The sequence below is a fragment of the Arachis ipaensis genome, chromosome B3, assembly GCF_059453495.1.
Source record: "Arachis ipaensis isolate K30076 ecotype BB chromosome B3, ASM5945349v1, whole genome shotgun sequence".
In the NCBI taxonomy this organism is placed as follows: Eukaryota; Viridiplantae; Streptophyta; class Magnoliopsida; order Fabales; family Fabaceae; genus Arachis; species Arachis ipaensis.
The window spans coordinates 118,687,976-118,709,418 of record NC_142438.1 but is presented as its reverse complement, the minus strand read 5'-3'; the positions used below and the strand labels follow the sequence as shown (position 1 = coordinate 118,709,418).

General features: G+C 30.6%; 2 protein-coding genes across 2 annotated transcripts; both read right to left on the bottom strand.

The window, feature by feature from the left end:
- Positions 1-6,610: 6,610 nt before the first annotated feature.
- On the bottom strand, positions 6,611-8,279 carry LOC107630833 (11-beta-hydroxysteroid dehydrogenase A). Its single transcript, XM_016334084.3, has 4 exons — positions 7,855-8,279; positions 7,681-7,766; positions 7,245-7,376; positions 6,611-7,183 (listed from the first exon to the last, which is right to left on the bottom strand). The coding sequence occupies exons 1-4, from the start codon at positions 8,228-8,230 to the stop codon at positions 6,728-6,730; spliced, it is 1,050 nt and encodes a 349-aa protein (XP_016189570.2). The 5' UTR covers positions 8,231-8,279; the 3' UTR covers positions 6,611-6,727.
- A 10,010-nt stretch (positions 8,280-18,289) lies between these two features.
- On the bottom strand, positions 18,290-21,109 carry LOC107633509 (uncharacterized). Its single transcript, XM_088508124.1, has 4 exons — positions 20,840-21,109; positions 19,923-20,162; positions 19,254-19,355; positions 18,290-18,313 (listed from the first exon to the last, which is right to left on the bottom strand). The coding sequence occupies exons 1-4, from the start codon at positions 21,107-21,109 to the stop codon at positions 18,290-18,292; spliced, it is 636 nt and encodes a 211-aa protein (XP_088364250.1).
- Positions 21,110-21,443: the final 334 nt, after the last annotated feature.

Sequence of the window (21,443 nt, the reverse complement as noted above, 5' to 3'; positions counted from 1 at the left end):
CCAGAACCAGCCAATATTGATAATCACACACAGCCATTCCGGCTCACGATTCAATCCAGAACCAGTCAATATTCATAATCATACATAGCCATTCCGGCTCATAATAAAACAGCACTTCCACATTCAAAATCATCAAATTCATGAAATCGGCATTTTAAGCCATAAATCACTTTTCTCAAGCCATTTCACTTTGAAATCAAATTTCAACTCTTTTTAGCCTTGGCTTTAAAGATCTCATTTCTCAAATCATCTCAGGCTCATAAGCCACTTTTACTCAAGGTAAATTCCCCTTTGAAAACAATGCCACTCTCGGCATCCTCTTTCCAAACTTCCATAACCATGGCAAGTTAAAGATTTATTTTGAAACATTTAAAATCATCCATTCAACAATGGGATTTTATAACAAAGTTTCTCGGCAGAGTCCCAAGTCTTTAGGGGAGAATAACATATCTCATTTCGCCAAAATCATTTAAAATCATTAAAACATTGGCTTTCTGATTTGAGTAAGAAAATAGGATCTAAGCCAAACCGAGTCACGTAACCTTTACTTCTTTCAAAACCATTTCCTTTACTTAAACAAAACTGGCTTCAATTCCATAATTAAATCTGAAGCGTTTCAAACTGATAAGAGAATCATTTTTGTTGTGTTAAACTAGAGTTCAAAAGATACTTTGAATCTTATTTAAAACGTCAAAATAATGAGGCTCATCAATCGAAATCCAATCCCTTTTAAAATCACGAAAACTCTCCCAAGGGACAATCTTTGTGTTTAATAGAGAAAAACATAAACCCGTTTTACCTTTTAAAACAGCCTCAAAGCAAAATTCTCTTTCAAATGACTTGTACCCAAAGACATACTGTTCTTCTTGGAAAATAAGGATAAATCATGATTCTCTTTTCAATAATTCTTTCAAAGCATAACTTCATTGCTTTCTTAATTGCTCTAAGTAAAGGTAATAAAGAAGCCATAATTTCACAATCCTCAAAATAGATAGGAAAGGCATTAAACTCAAAATTCCCCAATTAACATTTCAAATAAGGACTCGGATTCTATAGAAATTTCGGCAGCACCTCCCCTAAAACTTGGACTTTTGCCACCCGTTTCGGGTTCCAACTAAACCGTTTCTCATTCCTTTTCAACAGCTCAAAACCAGAAATCAATTCAAAAGCAAGCTAAATCCAACAGTCGCCTCAGTGGCATATCTCAAGGAAGCCATTTCAAAAATCAACTCAATATCAACCGATTTAACTCATTTCCAAAGCTTTAAAGAATCGGTTCAGCAATAAATCATTTATCAAAACCAAATCAATTAAAGCAACACAGGCTGAATTTCAAGAGTATTCTATCTTCCACATCATCAAAATAATTGACTCAATTCAAACCAATCCTCAACGGATTAAACTCATTTCAAATCTTTAAAGAATCAATTTCAAACATTACATTTCACAAGCCACACAACAATTCGGCCAAACCAACATCCATAATCATTCGAGTCAATCAAATAATACATAAGGCAGATACAATCACCAAATACACAATATCTCACATCAGTACCCATATGTAATAATTTCAATAATAAACTATAGTTTTTGGAAAGCGCCCCTACCTCGACAAATTGGAACTATACTCCAAACGCCTCTCAGAAATCCATTCGTCTCGAGTCAAAACCAATGGCAGTTCCTAAGCACAGCCCCACACATTTTCACAGCAGCATAAACAGCTCGAATTAACAAAACGGAACAGCTGTGATTTCGAATCGGCCCGGCAACAGCTCCGGCGACGGCCAGAAGCTCCGGTGGGTCATCTATAAAAACCGCGCAACATCAAAACCTTCTAGAAACTCAAAATGACCGAAACCACAAATTTAAAAACCCTTACCGACAGAGCGTTCTCCGGTGGCAGAGGCAGCCTCAGCTCCAACTACTCGTAATAGCAAAAACAACTCTAGCCGTGACATGCCATAACTCGAATTCAGCCCTACGTTATTAAAACCTTAGGATTCCTACCCAAATATAATAAGGTGCAAATTTCAAGGGCTTCGGAATGTAACTCTTACCGCGAATAAGGAGAAGTGACTGAGCCAAGCGGCAGCATTCCTGGCGGTGGTTCCGGTGGCCACAGGACTGCTCCTGGCGACCAGAGCAACGGCAAGGCTTCCTCCTCCTCCAGTAGTAACAATGCAGAAGCTTCAGCTAGGCACCGCAGAGCAGCAGATTGGCAGCTCTGACTAACTCCGGTGACCTTCTAGTGCCAGCGCCGAAGGCATCTGCGGTGGAAAACAGAGGCAACAGCGATGGCCTCTCGGCGGCAGTGACCGGCTTCAACAGGGCTCCCCTGTCGTGCTCTCTCTCTCTTCGTACTCGCCGGCAGAGGCAAGATGGCGGCGACTCAGCAAGGATGAGCTCCTCTGGTTCGGTGACAGAGGCGCGGCTCAGGCTCCAAGGACCGATTGGCAATGGCAGCGACGGCGACGGTAGGACACGTTGGCGCGGCGACGAGGCGACGGCAATGCGGTGAGCTTCCTTCCGCCTCCCCTCAGTCGCATCTCAATCTCCCTCTCCTTCTCTGCCTCAGTTCCTTTCTTTCATGGAAATGAAAGGCCGTGCATGCTGCGATCTGTTGGGGAAAGGGGGAAAGATTTGCTGATGTTGCTAAGTGTATTGGTTTGAGGAAAAAGGGGGAAGTGTTGCTGCTGCTGTTAGAAGAGAGGGCAAACATTGCTGCTGCACATCAAATTGGAGAAAGGGGGAGAGTGTGTTGCTAATGGGGAAACCGGGTAACCGGGTTAGGGTTTTAGGGTTTTATTTTGAAATTTAGGGTTAAGGGTATTATGGTAATTTCACATAAAATTAGGAATAGTATAGTAATTGAAACCCAATGTAAATTCAACACTAATTGTATATGGAAAAATACTATTTTCTCATCAATTTTACAAATTATTTTCAATAAAATGCCCAAAATCTAAAAATTAGAAATAATATACTTAATTTCTTCATTTTCCAAAATAGCAGTATTAATATTTAAAATATTACTTATCTAATCAAAATCATATAAAATCCTTATTATTTCATAACTATCAACTATATGATTCAAATATAGAAAATAATCCAATAATTGTAAAATTGGATAATAATCATAACTTATCTCAAATCCAATAAATCAAAACTTGCCTTAATTATCTTTAATAAAATAATTTCTGAAATTAAGGCTATAAATAACTATATGATTTGAGACTTGATCATAATAATACTTTTCAAAGATTCTGGGTCTTACACAAAAGCAATATCACATAGATTTTCACATTAAAAAGTTTCACATTGAGATGTTTAAAAAATAATCTTACCATTATAATATATTTTTAAACTAACATTTCTCTCTATTTTTATATTCTTACACTTTCACACTCAATCTAACAAATTCGTTCTTTCTTTTATAATATCTGAATTATATTTTTTTTAATAAAAAAATACAATACACTCCCTGAGTATTATAAAATATACAATACACTCTTGTACGTTATATTTTTAAATATTAATTAACACAATACGTCCTAACATATTGCAATTGATAAACTAAAAAAATTATACTACTGCAATTCACCCCGTATTGCAACTAATAAATTAAAAAAAAATCTACTACTGCAATTCACCCTTTTAAAAATTGTTTCGTTCTAAAATTTTAAAAAATATCATAAAATTTAATAACTGAATATAACATCAAACTTTAGCTAAGATCTAAAAAATTTAGCCCCCTATAATTTGTAAGAAACGTTAGTATGTATGAATACTAATAGAAATAATAGTGTTTTATCAAAAAAAAAAAAACCATTAAAAAAGAAAAAGAGATCCAGACAGAGAAAAAGTATCATAGACATAAAAGATATTTTTCTCTTCTTTTTTTTCGTGGTTTTTTTAAATTGTGTATTGTAAATTTGGTTATCTACCCATCTAGAAAAAAGAGAAAGAAAAAAAAATACGAAATCTTTTCCCCCTTGCATTGTTTCCATAGTTATAAAAAACAAACCGAATCAATCGGTTTAATCGAAAAACCAATGAATTGGACCTTAAATCGGTATAAATCAATAAGAATCGATCAAAATCGATCAGAACCAATGGAAACCAGTCTAACTGAACCAGTTTGTTTGGAAAATGTTCCAAAATGTTGTAAGGTTCAAACCGAGAACCTTAATGTTGTAGCATCTTCTCTTTACCATTCAACCATCATGCTTTTTATTATTATGTATGACAAATAGTAATTATCTAGCATACATTCAATTACATAATTTTATAAATATCTAATTTAATTTAATCTTGTATTCTTTATTTTTTGAATTAATTATATTTTAATTGTGTATCATTATTAATATAAATATAAATTTCACTAAAAATTTATTAATCTGCTTGATCTATTTCAATGCTAGTATTGTGATTAACGTTATTTATTTTGATACTAGTGTTAAAATCTACTGATATTATAGTTAAATGATAGGTTTTGTGAATTAATTGTTATTCTTATTGTGTCAAATTAAGATACTATTATAGTAGTATTAACAAATTTTATATTTTTATATTAATTATTTTTAGGGATAAGTATTGTTTTGGTCCTTAACATTTAGGATCAGAATCAAAACCGTCCTCAACGTAATTTTTGATTTAGAATCGTTCTTAACATTTTATTTTGTATTAAAATCGTCATTTTTAATAAAATTTTTACTTTTATTACTGAATTACCCCTATTCTAATAAATAAAAAAAATTATAAAATTAAAAAAAAAAAGAATGCGAGGGGTGGGGAGAAAGGAAAAGGGAAAGGCACGGAGCGGGAGGAAAAGGAGAAAGGGAGAGGGGAGGGGGGACAGTACCAGCGAAGCTTGGAGCCACCGTCGCCATCGCCATCGGGAATCACCATTTACCCCGCCGCCAAAAGAAAGAAAGAAAGAAGAAAGAAGAGAGGGGCTGCGACGAGGGAGAAGAGAAGAGGGAAAGGAGATGCGTCGGTGCTGCTAGGGCTCGCCGCCGCCATCGAGTCGTCATCGAGCCTTGGAGGGAGACCATGCCGCTGAGCCGTCGCTGCCGATTCGCCCACGAGCTGCCGTCGGAGAAGCAGAACAGCGAAGAGAGGGAGATGCGCGAGGAAGGAGAAAGGACGAAGCTCGAGGCGGTGACGGAAGGGGAAGAGGCACGGGCGGCGCCGGTGGTTTTGCTTCGGCTTCTGCATCTGCTTCTTCTTCTACATCTGCTTCCGATTCTGCTTTGGCTTCTGCATCTGCTTTTTCTTTCGCATCTGCTTCCGATTCTGCATTTACATCTGCATTTGTATTTTTTTCTGCTTCTACGTTTGCTTTTGCTTTGTTTCTGCTGGTGATTCTGTTTCTGATTCTAATTTTGATTTATTATTTTTCTAATTTTATTGTTGTTGTGTGTTGATTTTATTGTTGAATTTGATGTTATTTCTGAATTTGAATGTGTTATTATTGGTGTTCTTGAATCTGATTATTAGTATTTGATGGGAGTAAGAGAAGTAGTAGTGGTGGAGTAAGAGAGGTGGTGGTGGTAGTAAAGGTGCTGGTAGTGGTAAAGAATATTTTTGTCCGTAAAAAATTAAAAGGACAATTCTAAATAAAAATTATGTTGGAGACAATTTCGATTCTGACCCTAAACATTAAGGACCAAAATAATACTTATCCTTTATTTTTAAGATTTGAGACTTGATTCTTCGTAAAATGAGAATTTGAGACTTGATTCTTCATAAAATGTTAGTAAAAATATATATTTTAAATTTTAATTTTAAATTTTTTACTATTTTATTTTAAAACTGATTTTACCTGTCCAACTAATAATTTATCGATTAAACTAATAAACTAATAACTTGATTAAACTAATAACTTGACCAACTAATAATTTATCGATTAAACTAATAAACTAATAACTTGATTAAACTAATAACTTGATCGATTATTCAGTTCAAACTAATAACTTGATTAAACTAATAACTTGATCGATTATTCAGTTCTGACAACTATGTTGGTTTCTATTAAATTTTTGTACTATGCTTGTTTCTATTAAATTTTTGTACGTATTAATGTTATGTTTTCCATGTTTTTGTTGGCTTCTATTAAATTTCTGTACTATGCTTGTTTCTATTAAATTTTTGTACGTATTAATGTTATGTTTTCCATGTTTTTGTTGGCCTAGTTGACAGCCCACACCATAAGGCTAAATTTTTGGGGCCCAATTTCCCATTTTGCCCTCACAGGAACATTCCGAGTTACCGCACCTGTATCATTCTCAACACTAATTAAGCAAGTTTCCCTTCATAATTCTTTCACTTGGTGTCACACATGTACTGGTAGGTCAATAATTGACCACCATTAGCCACCATTTCTTGTGCCACCATAGAACTGACCTAATAAAAAAAAGCACTGTAAAATAGGTTTGAGAAAGATTATGAAGAGAAAATATAGCAATGGTTGTACTGAAATCTCAGTAGAGAATTGTGATGAAAGTAAGCAGTAAAACCACGTTTTGCAGATTCGACTTGTAGTGTTAACTAACGTGTCGCTGTGATGTGAAAAGGGCAGACATATATGGTTAATTAACACAATAGAGAGTAACGAAACCCTAAACAAAGATGATTGAAATAGAATTTAAAGATACATACAAGAGGCCATGGCCATGCACATTACTAACTATATTATGATGATATGGTAAGAAGGGGGGGGGGGGGGTCAATCAGTCTTGACATCAGGGGATTGGATGGAAGGAGGGTAGAGCAAGTTCTTGGCACCGGTGGCGTCTAAAATCTTCTTGCTAAGTGCATCACTTGTGGGAGTTCCGGGTGCAGTGAGATACAGCAACCTGAAGGTCCACTCGAGAAGCTCAGGGCAGAGGAGTTTGATGAGGTATGTCATCCTGAACCATGAGGGTACAGTTAGGCACCTGTCTCCCCTCAAAGTGCTCTTTATTATCGATTCGGCGCATCCACTCACTGACCCCACCGGCATTGCGCTCACCTCCACGTCTCTCAGATCCTGATCAACTTCCACCTCCCCTTGTGCGCTTAGGAACTTCCCTTTCGTTATTTCCGACTCTATGTACCCCGGTGTCACGATTGTTATGCCTATTTCCGACCCCACCTCCACCCTCAGCGTTTCATACAGGCTCACCAATGCTGCTTTGCTTGCCTGTTACATTCACAATTCATCAATATGCACAATGCATTATTAACTCGTATGTGTTACTTACGCTATAGATGTGCCTTCTGGGCGCAGGCAACCATGAATCTACAGATGACATGACCACGATTTTGCCTCTGCTCTTCCTCAGATGCGGTAATGCATAACGGGTTGTGTATACTGATCCCCAAAAGTTTGTTTCCTACATATGTATATATCACATAATATTAACTATATACTCATATACATATATCTAGCTAAGAATAATTAAAGGGAACTGATTAATGACCAATATTTTAGAACTAGCACAGTTTATTGTTTTTAAATAGCAGGCAGTTAATAATAGTTAAAAACAACCAATACTAAAATCAGTCAAATCAGTCACTAGTATAATATTGGTTGAAGTACAAAATATACCATAAAGAACACAGATATTTATACACAAAATTAAAAATTTTGGTGTAAAAATTGCCAGGCTTAAATTTTTCTCTTGATTAATTACATACCATGATAGGCCTCAAATTGGAGATATCAGGGGTTTCTTCAAACAAGGTAGCAACGCTGATTGCCGCGTTATTTACAAGGTGATCCACTGGCACCATCACACACACACAACTAGTTATGATTAACGATTATTAACTAATAAGTAAGAAGAGGAACTAACGTAGTAATTAACATACGTCTTCCAAAATGATTGACAGTTTGGTCGATCAATCGCATGCAGTCCTCAGGCTTGGAAACATCGGCACGCATAACGATAACATCGGGAGATCCAAGATGACGGGCTGTGTCAGCAACTTGATGGAGGGCAGTTTCCCTCCTCGCAGAAAGCGCAAGGCGAGCACCCCTCTTTGCATACTCGTACGCCAAATACTCCCCAATGCCAGAGGAAGCACCTGTGATGTGAACCACTTTACCCGCCACATTCTCACTCAGCAACCAGCTTAGGATGGACACCATAAACTTGAGACCCCAGTACGGTGGCAAGAACAGGCATAGGAAAAAGAAGGTGAAGGGAGGAGCTACAAGGTTCAGAAACGTATGAATCAGGTCCATTATGCTAACAATCTTGGAATGAGGGTGCGTGTAGCGTAGTAGAAAATGTGTTAATAAGCATGGAAAGGTAGAAAGCCTAATTAACAGGGTGTCACCAGTGCATGGCAAGTATATGACACGTATTATCATGACGTCTGGCTCTATATATCAATCGGCCACGACCTCCGCCATATCAGAATCTTATGTCCAAGTGTACATATCACACTTTCTCGAGTCTCTCATTTTATTGAAGTGCCACTACCTTATTAGCTTACATTTCATCTTTTAACTACTAATGTTAGTCCGTGTAATGCGCAAAGGTGACCACTATTACATAAAGTTAGTAATAAGAAATAGAGGTAGTGCATGTTGACAAATTAAGTTCAATGCTATTTGACTTTCAAGCTTATTTAATTAAGATGAGATTGTGTGTAAAGTAGTAGGACAATTAAATATTTAAATCTCATTCGAGGATGCAAACAAAGGCCTCATCATATATATCATGATCCGATCCACAAAAGTTTATTTAACACTTCTCAACAACTTATATATTACCATCGTATTCATATGCGTTAAACTCAATTATTAATATAAAATACATTATAATAAAAATAATGTTTAAAATAAAATTTTTAATTCATTTTAAATTAGTTTTTTATTTTTTAAATTACTCAAATAAATTCTTTATTCTTAAAATCATGAATTTTCATTAATCTAAAAATTACTAAACGTTTTAAGAATACTAATGTGTATAATTAAATATTAAGTTGGCACTTAATTATATTTTCATGTGAACACTCAATGAGTTTAATTTAAATTAGTATTTTAAATTTAGTTAAAATATCTAAATTGATCTATTCATACTTATAAAATTCTAATTCTCAAATGTTCATCTTTATCATATAATCTTTTTTGTTTTTACTCTTTTTTATTGTTGTTGTTTATAATATCCTATTATAAAGTTTCGAAAAGTCGTTCTTTTAGGTGAAATATAATGGGCGATGGTGATAAAAGTAAAAAAAACTAAAACAAGAACAACCTCAGTAAGAGAAATTACAGCAATAGAAGAATTCGAACTCAGGGTGAAAATACTGTATTATGTAAGTGTGGGTTGTGTATAGTGATTAAGTACTCAACGAAGTCAAAAAATTTAGAAAATTTTTTTTATGAGTGTCCCAACTATGAGGTAAAAATTTCTATTTGATGGAATTATTAAGTTGATACGGGTTTAGAGAGATGATTTAGTGATTGTTAATTCAATGTTTCTTTTTGCATTATTGTAATTTAGATTTTTATGTAATTTCTTTCATTGGACCGATGGATATGAAGAACAAATTGTAGTTCAGATTGCACAAAAATTTTTTTAATGATCTTTAGAGAGTAGTATTAGTACATTGAAGATGCTGATGATGCTACTATTGTGTGTTATAATAATTATTGGGTTTGATTTTGGTGTTTGGTTGCTTTGATTTTTAGTTAAGAAATAGCTAGAGTATGAGTGTGTTCATGATTATTATGTAATAATTTATGATTATAAATGAAGTTAAGTTTTTTTCAACTCTGTATCTCGTTAAGTTGGATGAAGGATAATCTAATGACAAAATAAACCTAATAGATATACACTTTTAAATAGAACAACTTGTAACTTGAACTCGACTCGTTAACAGTTCGATAAGCTAAACTCGTGAGCTGGTGAGCCAAGCTTGAGCCTGAAATTGAGCTCATAAATTAAATAAGCCGAGCTTGAACTTGGATAAGCTCAACTCATTAGCTCGTGAATTGACTCGATTATATATATATATATATATATATATTATAAAAATCTTAATTATTTAATATTTATATTTATTTTTTACATATAATTTTAATATAGGACATAAATAAAAAATTTATAATTTATTGATAGATAAACAATATATAAAATTGATCTTTTTAAATATTTTTAAAAATATATAAGTTATAATTTATTGATATAAAATTATAGATTATATATCTATGTTTCTCTTATTTGAGCCAGCTCGTGAGCTTTTGGTGAGCTAAGCTTAAGTTTAAGAAATAAGCTCGATTGTTAATGAGTTGAGCCGTGAGCCAAACTCAATTTTCGTGAGCCGAGCTTGAGCTTGGTCTAGCTCGACTCAACTCGGCTCACTTCCAGCCCTACTTGTAACATATCATTATAATTATAATAACCATGATAATTGTCTTAACAAAAGTATAGAATAGTATCAATTATACAATAGCATAATATAAAATGTAAAATATAAACTAAGCTAAAAATTTATAGTTAGGGTCATATCATCATGAACAAACATTAAACAAAATATAAGTTCAGACTTAATCCATGACAAAGCAAATCAAAAATAACAACTAAAGCAATAACACTAAATTATTCCTACTAGCATAAAGTAACAACTAAAGTCTTCATGACATGACATTATCAAGCTTTTTTTTGTGCCTTAAATCAGTATTGGAATAAACTTCAACAAAGTTTTCATCTTTTCAGATATTCCTGCACTTTCTCCTTCCATTATCTCCCTTAAAATCACATTAGCAACACCAACATTTGGCTTTGAAGAACTGGCAACATCAACAGATGACCTGACAATTGAAAGTTTAATTTATTTCTCCTAATTATTTTTAACTTGGGTAACCGTCAATCATAATAACTAGAATCAACCACAATACTAATATTTATAATATTAATAGTAATAGTTGATCATAATACTAAATAAAATTATTCAAATTGTAGCTTCTAAATAATTTTAGTAACAAATTATTTTAACAGCATCTTGAGCAATAGCACCTTGAACAGTAGTATCTTAAGCAACAACAACACGTTGAACAATATTATTTTGAGCAGCAACAACACTTTTTACAGTAGTATTTTGAGCAACAATACCTTGGACTTGGACAACATCTCCAGCTTGAATAACAACATGTGCACCTTATTGGGTACAAGTTTCATCACCAACTTAGTGTTCATCAACTTGGTCAGTTTGTGGGGCTTCTTCACTAACTTTATCATCAGCCTATTCTGCAGCAGTTACTGTCTCCTCTATCCTTAGCTTTTTTACAATTTCATACTCCCTTGTAGTGTGACCAATATCGCCACATATTCCACAAGTAAACTTGTCATATTGTCTCTTTAATTTTGTAGACTTTCTCTCTTAACTGCCTCCAACAGGGACATCATGTGCATCCTTCTTTTTTGCATAGAGCTTTGGCTTTCTACGGAATTTTGTTCTTGCCGGGGATAAGCAGAGGAAATACTCAAACTTATCCCACATCTCTTCTTCTCTGACTGGGTTGATACGAAACTCATATGTCTTATTGTAAGACTCTATTGTCAACCATGCATGAACATAGTTTTCAGGCCGACCATTCATACATGCAATAGTCACGATGGCATGATGACAAGATAATCCTAAAAATAAGATAACTAAATGAATTTGTTGCCGTATTTAAAAAAATAAATAAATTCAAAAAATACCTGTATTACCTGATAACTGTCATGATCTGCAACTGCATGCATGTGTAATTTTTCAAATTAACTATTACATTATGTGGCCCACCATGAACTTTAAACATGAGTTCCGCACCATCACCAGACCACATAGGCGATTGGTATTTGCTGTGTGATTTATCCATCATGCCTCACCTAAAAAAAATGATTTTTTAGAGTTTTTGTCTTGATTTGAGCTACTTTTCGTGAAGGCTTCTAGATCAAATAGCTGCTTCAATTAGGTTTTGCTATTACCCTTTTATTTTTCTAATTCATTTGATTTATTATATCTTTGACTTTGCTAATTGATCAAAAGCATTTTAGATGGTTCACAATACTCTATCTGGTATAAAGTATTTCTACCCATGCTAGAATGCTTTGAAAAATATATTTTATTAATATACTTTTTTTAATTATTCAATTTATTACCTGGTGTGATATGTGTTATTTACAAAGGGATTTGACTCTCTTAATTTTATTTTGAGTTTATTAAGATAATCTGATAGGTAAAATCAGTAACTCTTTCTAACTTGTTATACATTGAATTTCTTAGTCATAACAGAATTTTAATTTTGATTGCTTCTTATTTTCAAAATTTAGGGGTATATAAACTCTGGTTGTCCTTACACTACATTAAATATGTTCAATGAAATAGTACATCAAGGATTAAGACCTAACAAGCTCACATATAATACACAAATTTTAGTATGTGTCAAGAGTGAAAAGATGAATACTGCAATGCAGTTTTTGGAGGAAATGAAGGTAAGCACTTGAAATTCAGGTCCTATAGTAGATAAATATGAAACCTTTTGAAGTTTCTCTTTTTTATATTTTTAGGTCAATTTAAAAAAATGCATTCATGAAGATCTGTTTTCAGACATCATTACATATTCAACATTGCTCAAGGTTAAATTTCTCATTTATTTATTTGTTTGATTACTTTGTTGTATTATAGAACCATAAATTCGTCCATTCAAAAGTGATATTCACTTTATAATGTCTGTAACTCCCAACTAGAATATTCTTAACTCACTAGTAGTGAACTAAGGGGTAGCTTCAAGGCCACCATTATTGAGACAGCTAGACAGGCATGTATTCCTTTGACTCTTATTATGAAAAATATTTTAGGATTTTATCTACAGTAGTTTGGTCATGTGCAAGGAAGACTTGTTAGGAGATAGATAAAATAGAGTTGCCTAATAATTAGTTAGTTACAGTTAGGAGATGATGAAAAACTATGGGGGAAATCATTAAAAAGTTTTAAAAGTAAATGGTTTATCTATAGACATGGTTTCTATTAGGACAATATGTCGTTGCTTGATCCATTTAATATTGTTCTCTCAGCTAGTTAGAAAATGCTTAGTTGGTTTGTACTATCTAAATTTATTTTAACGAATGTCATTATCTGTCCATTATATTAATTCAATGGATATTTATGCCACTACAACAATATAAATTAATTTTTTAGGGTTATATGTGTCAAAAAAGAATTAAAATTTGTCAAAAAAATAATTTTTGACACTATTTTAACTATAAAAATATGTTAATAAAAGTTTTGTCAAAAATAGTATTTTTAACATATAAGTAATTGTGAAAAAAGTTTAATCTTATTTTGATAAATATTGGTCGTCAAAAATAATGTTAGAAAAATTTGAGAATATATTTTTTGTGATACTTATTAACCGTCAAAAATACTATTTATTTTGACACTTATTGACCAGAAAAAATTCTCAACAACAATTTTTTTTACAATTATTAACCGTGAAATATACTGTATCATGGATATTTTTTGACAATTTTTTACTATAAAAAAACTCAATCATATATTTTTGACATTCATTATTATAAAAGTTAAGGTTTCACCTATTATTTATTTTTTAAATAAAAATGACTATAACAATAGACAAAACAAAAATTCTACCACTGTGACATGAATATGCTTTCACTTTATCATACATAATCATTGTATAAAATCAAACAAGAACTTTGCAATTTTGATCATTGATCATGATTAAAAACTAGTACAAATAGCATTCTTTATTTAGCATTTGACAAGTATATCAATAACAATTAACACTAAGTACCAAAACACTCAATATCATAATATCATATTATTAATGTTCTTTTTTGTATAGTGCTATATGAATCACACATAAACTCATCAAAGTCTTGAGCATTAATCAAGTGAAGTAGGATTGTTATCACTTTGAACTATAGGCAACCTTCCATCCAATAGTTGCTCAAGTATTTCTACCATATGATCTACCTTTTTTTTCAAATCTTCCACCTCTATTTTAGAGTCTTCATATTTTTTTCTGCACATTAAAGTTTTGTTTGAAGATCAGAAAATATGAATGATCTAGAAACCCATAACTGTGTAGGTGTCACGCCAGCCCCATAACCACGACCTCGTCCATGTCGTTCAGGTCTAAATACTTCTATCATCACCTTATGTTCATTCATCTCTAATGTTTCTTCATTTACTTGAGATGATAATTCCTTGGGTAATGCTACTGTGCTGAAGGAAAGTTTTTTCCTCAGCTACTGAAACTATGTGGCTACGCGAGGCGTGTTGTGATGCTGTCAACCATCCTGCAAAGTGCTGCTCCATACGCAAAATTTGCAGAAATTGTCGACGGAATTGATGGAGGATTAGTTGGTAATCATATGAGTAATCTTGTGGGTTTTTTTGCCCGGTGTTTCGAAGAAAATTTTTGGTCTATGATGTGGGCTTTTATTTTGTTAGTATGGTTTAAATGTTGTGTGATCAAAAGGATATGATGCAATAATGTTGTGCAGGAAGCAAGAATAAAATAAAATAGAAAAATTTTTCTAAGATGTTCCATTTACTTTATTGGAACTTCAATGTTCCATGTATGATTAAGTTGTAAGTTAATTTTTTGTCTTGTAGTTATTCATAAAAAGACAAAAATAGCCCTTCAATCATTAAAAAAAAAAAAAGATAGCACACGTAGCTTGAAGAAACTTACACTACTGCGCAATGTGCAGAAATTTTATTTCTTTATTTATTATAAATTATATTGTTTGTGAAGTCTCATAAAAAAAATTTTGTTTAGAAAATGCTTACAAATAAAATTATTTACAATAATGTGAGGTAAACCTATAAAAATAACAAATTTATTAAAAGAAATAACACTTTTTTATATTCCAAAAATTATATATATCATGTTATTTTATATTGATTAAATAATTGTGTATCTATTTTATATATTATTTCTTAATTTAAGAAGTTATGATGTATAGAATTGGCACATTGATTTTAATTAAAAAAAAAATTAAAATCATAAACTTTAATCTTATCTTGTACATGATACATGACAAATTATTAAATTTAATATTTGCAAATATGATAATATTATGCTACTACAATTAACTTTTTCATTGCTCAAATAAAATTATTCAATTTGAGTAATTTATTTTTTATTTTTAAAGGTATAAATTGTAATTATAAATGATGATAAATGATATGTCTAGTAAAAAAAATAATTAAATCTTATTTTACTTCTACTTTTTTAAAATCAAAGTATTATTGATTTCTTAAAAAATCAAATAATTTAATCTTTTAGTAAAATTTTTTCTTTTAAATGCATCTAAATATGTTTAAAATTTAACAAAAATACTTTATTATTTTAAAAAGTGTTTTTTCACCAAAAAAAAATCTAATCCAAATAAATACTTTTTTGAGTAATACTATACATCTAAATTTTTTTATGAACTAAGTCTAACCAAATTAAATTATAAGACTTGAAATATATTAGCTATAACTGATTTTTGTTATGTTAAACTAACTTGATTATACTTGATTAATAAAAATATTTGGATATATAGTATTTTTTTTCTTTAGGTTATTCAATGTATTTAATGTTAATATTATTTCTCTTTAATAAGTATAGATAAACTAAAAAGACAATCTTATTTGCCTTATATATAACAACTTTTTTAGTTCTTTCTTATATAATTGTATTTAAATACAGCATGAACATTTCGCTTTAAAAATATTTTTATAAGGAAAAGTCTAGGGGCCAGTAACTTGTGTTTTCTGGCCAGCACTTAACCATTAAAACAAAAGTGAGTGATTTCCCACCATTAGAAATAATCTCACACCATTAAAAATACTATTGATGGCCAATTGATGGTTACAAAATACCAAAATTATTGGCCCCCTAGCATTCATCTTTTTATAATATATGATTGAGATTTGTCTTTTACTATATTATTTTAAATAAGAAAAACAAAGAGAAATAAAAGAAAAAAAAAACTGGTGATAAATATTAAATATATCTCTATAATTAAAAATATTTTTTCTTTTTTTTCTTATTCTTTTTATTTTTTCTGTTTCTTTGCATTTGTTTATCTACTTATTTATAATATATTAAAGGTGAAACTAAATATTATTATCTTGAAAACTAACACATAATATAAGTAAAAAATATTGCACATACATTTTAATAGTGAAGTTGACATATTTTTTTTATTCAATATTTTCTTCATTCATCTTTAATTTACTAATATTAATATCTTTTTGTTTCGTTTACTTTTCTTAATTATCATATGGTATGAAAAGAAAAATATTAATAATAATATTTATTAAAATCTAAATTAAAAGATGATTATTCTAAATAGATTCTAAAAAATCACAACAAAAAAGTTCGTATGTGCTCATTTATTTCTTTGATAAAAATTATCATTATTTTTTAAAATGTTAAACTAAATGTTATCATAAAACAAAATAGGAGAAAAGACTTAAACAAAATAATATTAATTTAGCACAATTATGATTCTAAAATTTTTTATTTAATCAATTATAAGTAGCATAAGTAGATATCCTTAACTTACAAGTGTAAGCAGTAATTAATTAATATAATTTAACAAAAATAGATTTAATATTAATTTTAATTTTTTTTATTAAATGGTTTCTTATATACACAAAAAATAATTTATTATAGCTTGACAAAATTTACGAATCTATAATTTTAGCTTTTTTTTTTTTAATTTGACTATAGATGTCTCTCACCTAAAGGTGTTTATTAATGACTTAATATTTTAATTTTTTTAATAAATATTTTTCACCAATAATATTAATGATGCACAAAATTTATTATTTATTTTTTCTATCAACCCCTTATTACTTATCTATTATCAATTTTTAAGTTATTTCTTGACAAATTTTACCCATAAAACTATCCATACCACTATTCTATATCATAATTTAATTAACAAGAATGATAAGATTATTTTTTTTTCTAAAGCTTATCATTAATTAATTAATTAAAAAATATTTAAATAAATTTATTTCTTTAATTAACGAATATCAGATAAAATTAATTTATTGTGAAATTCTATATTATCCTTAAAAATTTAGCACAACTTATACTTTAAAATGAGTTTAGTTGATAAAATTAAAATATAAGTAATATTGTTCTTGCTCAAATTTTTATTAATATTATTATAGTAATACTTACTTGAGCAATTAAATTTAACTTATACTAATATTAAAATAGTTTTTTTACCCTTTTTTTATTCTTTTTTAATTTCATCCTTTTTTTAAATAACTTAATAAAAATAGATTAATATTTAAAATAATTAATATTTAAAATTTTAGAAAATAATATGCATTTAGTAAAATAACATGTATTTAATATAATGGAAAAATTGAATTAAATAAGTACTATATATGTACAAGAGAAACAAAACTAAATTACCAAATAGTATTATCTAATAATAATAATAATAATAATAATAATAATAATAATAATAATAATAATAATAATAATCCTGTAAAATAAATAGACAAATAAAGGACATCGTGTCAAAAGAAGTCATTTGATTTGGAGAAACGAAAAAGAGGAAAAAAACTAACAGAGAGATAAAATGATCAATGAAAATTGGTTAAAAAAAAAAAAAGAAAAGTCAAAGGTGTATCAAAAGGAAACAACACAACACAAGTGTAAGATAGTAATTTCCTCATTCTTTCTGTGGGCTAATGGAGGAAGCTTCTTTTCGGATTTTTAATTCTTCCCAATTTTGGACAAAAATTTTGACAACTAAAATAATGACAGTCTAAATATCTAGTAAAGAATGCTTCATTAATTCATCTAAAAATTCAAAATAAATATAGTATTATATATACAGTGAAAAATATACCCAATGAATAAATAAATAATCGTTATTTTGGTCATTTTTTTGGTCATTGTTTTTTTTATTTTTCTGTTATTGTTATTATTATTCCTTAGGACCATATCTTATTTTATTCTTCCTGCACAACATTATTGGCATTATATCCCTTTGATCACACAACATTTAAACTATACCAACAAAATAAAAGCCCAACACCATAGACCAAAAAATTTCTTCAAAACACCGGACAAAAAATCCACAAGATTACTCATATGATTACCAACTAATCCTCCATCAATTCCATCGACAATTTCTGCAAATTCTGCGTATGGAGCAGCACTTTGCAGGATGATTGACAGCATCACAACACGCGTCAATCCCTTCGCCTAGCCACATGATTTCAGCAGCTGAGGAAAAAAATTTCCTTCAGCACAGTAGCATTACCCTAATTCCTTAAGTAAATCCTAAAAAAGATCAAATCAACCTAATAAAATCAATAAAAATATATGTAAACATAAATATAAAATGCTTACCGTAAAAATTAATGCCTAATTAATCTAATTTCTTCATTGCATAACAGAATTTTTCAAGACTTTCATAGTCCATTTAAACACTTTTTTTCTAAAAGTTGGATTTCATAAATATCGACATTCATCAGAACATTTTAGCATTAAAATTCATTTTGATTGAGTAGTGAAAATCCTCTTAAATTACACACTGGTCCTGCATTACAGACTAACAATAAATTTTTTTTGTCAGGAGAGTGTTAAAGAATTGAACTATTCACCACAAAGAAACCAATTAGCAACATTAAGTGCCAGGTAGACACTCGAATTAAGTATTTTATATCCTATGAATGAGAATAGTAGAAAATTAAACCTTCAAAATCACTACTACTCCCCAGATCAAAACAAAATACTTGACATGTATCTCATTCATACAATTATCATAAAACTAAATTGATAGGCCTAGATACTCATGAATCCCAACAAATAGAGTGAATAAAAATAAAATAAAAAATAAAGAAAACCACTTTTTTATAACTACCACTTAATGCCATAAAAGATTTCTCACATAAGTTATAATAATATAAATCTCTTTCACATTCAGTACAGCTGAAGTCAAAACTAAAATCAGAGACTTCTTTAACAAGCAGAAATTTTAACATATATAAACTAAGGACAAAACAAACACAACTTTCTAAGACTTTCATAACAAAATTTGAAGCAGAAACAGCTCCTAATATACTAGTACTTCCAACAAAGCACAACTAATTTTTTAATGATTCTATCTTTTGTAGAACTTATTTAAACAATTACACAAGTTATCAAAGAAGGAAGAAATAATTTTGAGAAGTTATCAAAGTAATAAACAAAACTCACAACATGTGATAACATATCTTACAAGTTTTTCTTGAGTTTCTTCATTGCAAGCTTGTCCATTAGCACGGGTATGCATAAGCTCCCAAAGACGAAGACGGTCAATTTCTTGTCCTGTTTGCTCAAACTGTAGCCACAAATAACGTATCTTATAAATATAGCAACTAATAAATATCTTTAAATTAAGTCTATAAATTAGTAAAATTTAGATACCGCCTCTTTAGCTCTTTGTTGGGCTCCCTTAACACCAGTGGTATGGATAATACTATTTGCAACTCGACTCATTTTGTTTTATTGACTTATTTTCTAATAATTAACAAAATATGTCATAACATGTGATAAAATAGGCTAGTTAAATCTAAGTCAATTAACAATTATTATGTCATGTGAAGTACAAACATGCCAGCCTTCATCAATCCAAAGATTCACAAGGTAATCCCAATCCTCTTTTTCCATTTCTAATGGTATGTTGGCTCGAGCAATTTCAAGGTTATCATAAGGTTCAAAATACCTTTTCTTTAGTAGATGTCAATAACTCTGTAAGAAGAATTCATTTGAGCCCATACTAAATGCTTTCGACCTTCAACTTTGAAGTATGTCTTAAAAGAACATAACATATACTATTAGTTTGAGTTTATAGACATAAAAATAAAAAAGGCAAGTGAAAACATAATAAGGAGAACATGAATATTACCAAAACTAGGTCAAACATCTTTATTTTGTTCTCTATTTTGATATCAGCCCATTCTTTAACCTTTAGTGGTGCATTCTTCACGTCACGAACTAGAACAGTACATCTTGATTTGAACAACTTTGCATTTGGACCAACTGGCCTATTCATTCTCCAGTTTATGTCAAGTCTTTTTTTAGTTGGTAACTTTGCTAACTTAAGATTGCGTGTAGATCCTCTCATTTTTTTTCGGTGCAACAAAATCTGTTTAAATCAGTGAGATAATAGGAGCAAGATGTTATTTTTTCAAGCATATATTAGTCTTTGATAAATCAGACATTAAGTCCAAGTTGGCACAACATGTTAAATTGTATTCTATGCATTGCTCAATACAAGGAATTTATTTAGACAACAAGTGGAGAAAATACAAAGAAAACAGTGAATTTTAATTTAGAGGACAAAAAAATAACTAGCATAGGAAAAGGACAAAAGAAGCATACATTATACATAGACTAGATGGCATAAGCAGGATTCCTAACTAGTCAGATATATAATAATATACTAGTATATAAGACTTACCTCTGCAGCTTAGAATTTAGTGGGGGAAAGAATAATAAAGAACTTGTCTTTGTCATACCCTGCACTGCACGCACCCACCCCTAACCCATGCCCCTGACCCCTCCTTCAGTTTTTAATTACTATCATTCTCTTCTCTTCTCTTCTTACACCCCATCACCCTTTAAATCTATATGGTATAACACTAATATTTTTTTGATTGTAGTCACTAGCTTCAAAGTTTATGGTATAGCATTAATGTCAGAAAGAAGACATACAAATAAAATTAGTCATGCTATTAATATTTTTATGTTAGAAAACTAAATCCACCTCATAATAAATATCCAAAAGAGACTAATGAAATTAAAGAATGCTAAAGAATATACCGGATTTGAATTCTTCTTCATCCACTTCATCATCATTAGAAAGGGAGTCAAATTGCCTTTTAAGTTGTGAGTGACTTGATGAATTTGCTTTTTTTCCATGCACTCCATCATTATTAGAAAGGGAGTCAAATGTTCTTCTAACTTGTGAGTGACTTGATGAACTTGCTTTTTTTTCATGCACTCCAACATTATTAAAAAGGGAGTCAAATGTCCTTCTAACTTGTGAGTGACTTGATGAACTTGCTTTTTTTCCATGCACTCTCTCATCATTAGAAAGGGAGTCAAATGTCCTTATAACTTGTGAGTGACTTGATGAACTTGCTTTTTTTCCATGCACTCCATCATTATTAGAAAGAAAATCAGCTTGTTGTAAGTGACTTGATGGAGCTAAATTTCTTCTAGATACAAGACTCTGAATCCCTTTATTTCTTCTAGCAGCAACACTATTAACAATCTTTGAAATTTTTGGCTAAATCAACAAATCATATTCATTATTAAAGCCAACAATAGCACATCAAAAGAATTTCAATAAAAATATTAAATAGAAATATTAAAATCCTAAAAACATAACTGCAATTAATTTCTATTAGAAAAGGTTTCAAGT

Excerpts from the sequence above, each read along its gene's own strand:
- LOC107630833 (XM_016334084.3), bottom strand. The coding sequence starts at position 8,230 with ATGGACCTGATTCATACGTTTCTGAACCTTGTAGCTCCTCCCTTCACC. Across the intron at positions 7,377-7,680 it reads CCAATTTGAGGCCTATCATG|GAAACAAACTTTTGGGGATC; the intron begins GTATGTAATTAA and ends ATACATATGTAG. Across the intron at positions 7,184-7,244 it reads CCAGAAGGCACATCTATAGC|GCAAGCAAAGCAGCATTGGT; the intron begins GTAAGTAACACA and ends TGAATGTAACAG.
- LOC107633509 (XM_088508124.1), bottom strand. The coding sequence starts at position 21,109 with ATGATGAGAGAGTGCATGGAAAAAAAGCAAGTTCATCAAGTCACTCAC. Across the intron at positions 20,163-20,839 it reads TGAAGAAGAATTCAAATCCG|ATTTTGTTGCACCGAAAAAA; the intron begins GTATATTCTTTA and ends TGATTTAAACAG. Across the intron at positions 19,356-19,922 it reads AGATGTTTGACCTAGTTTTG|TTTGAGCAAACAGGACAAGA; the intron begins GTAATATTCATG and ends TTGTGGCTACAG.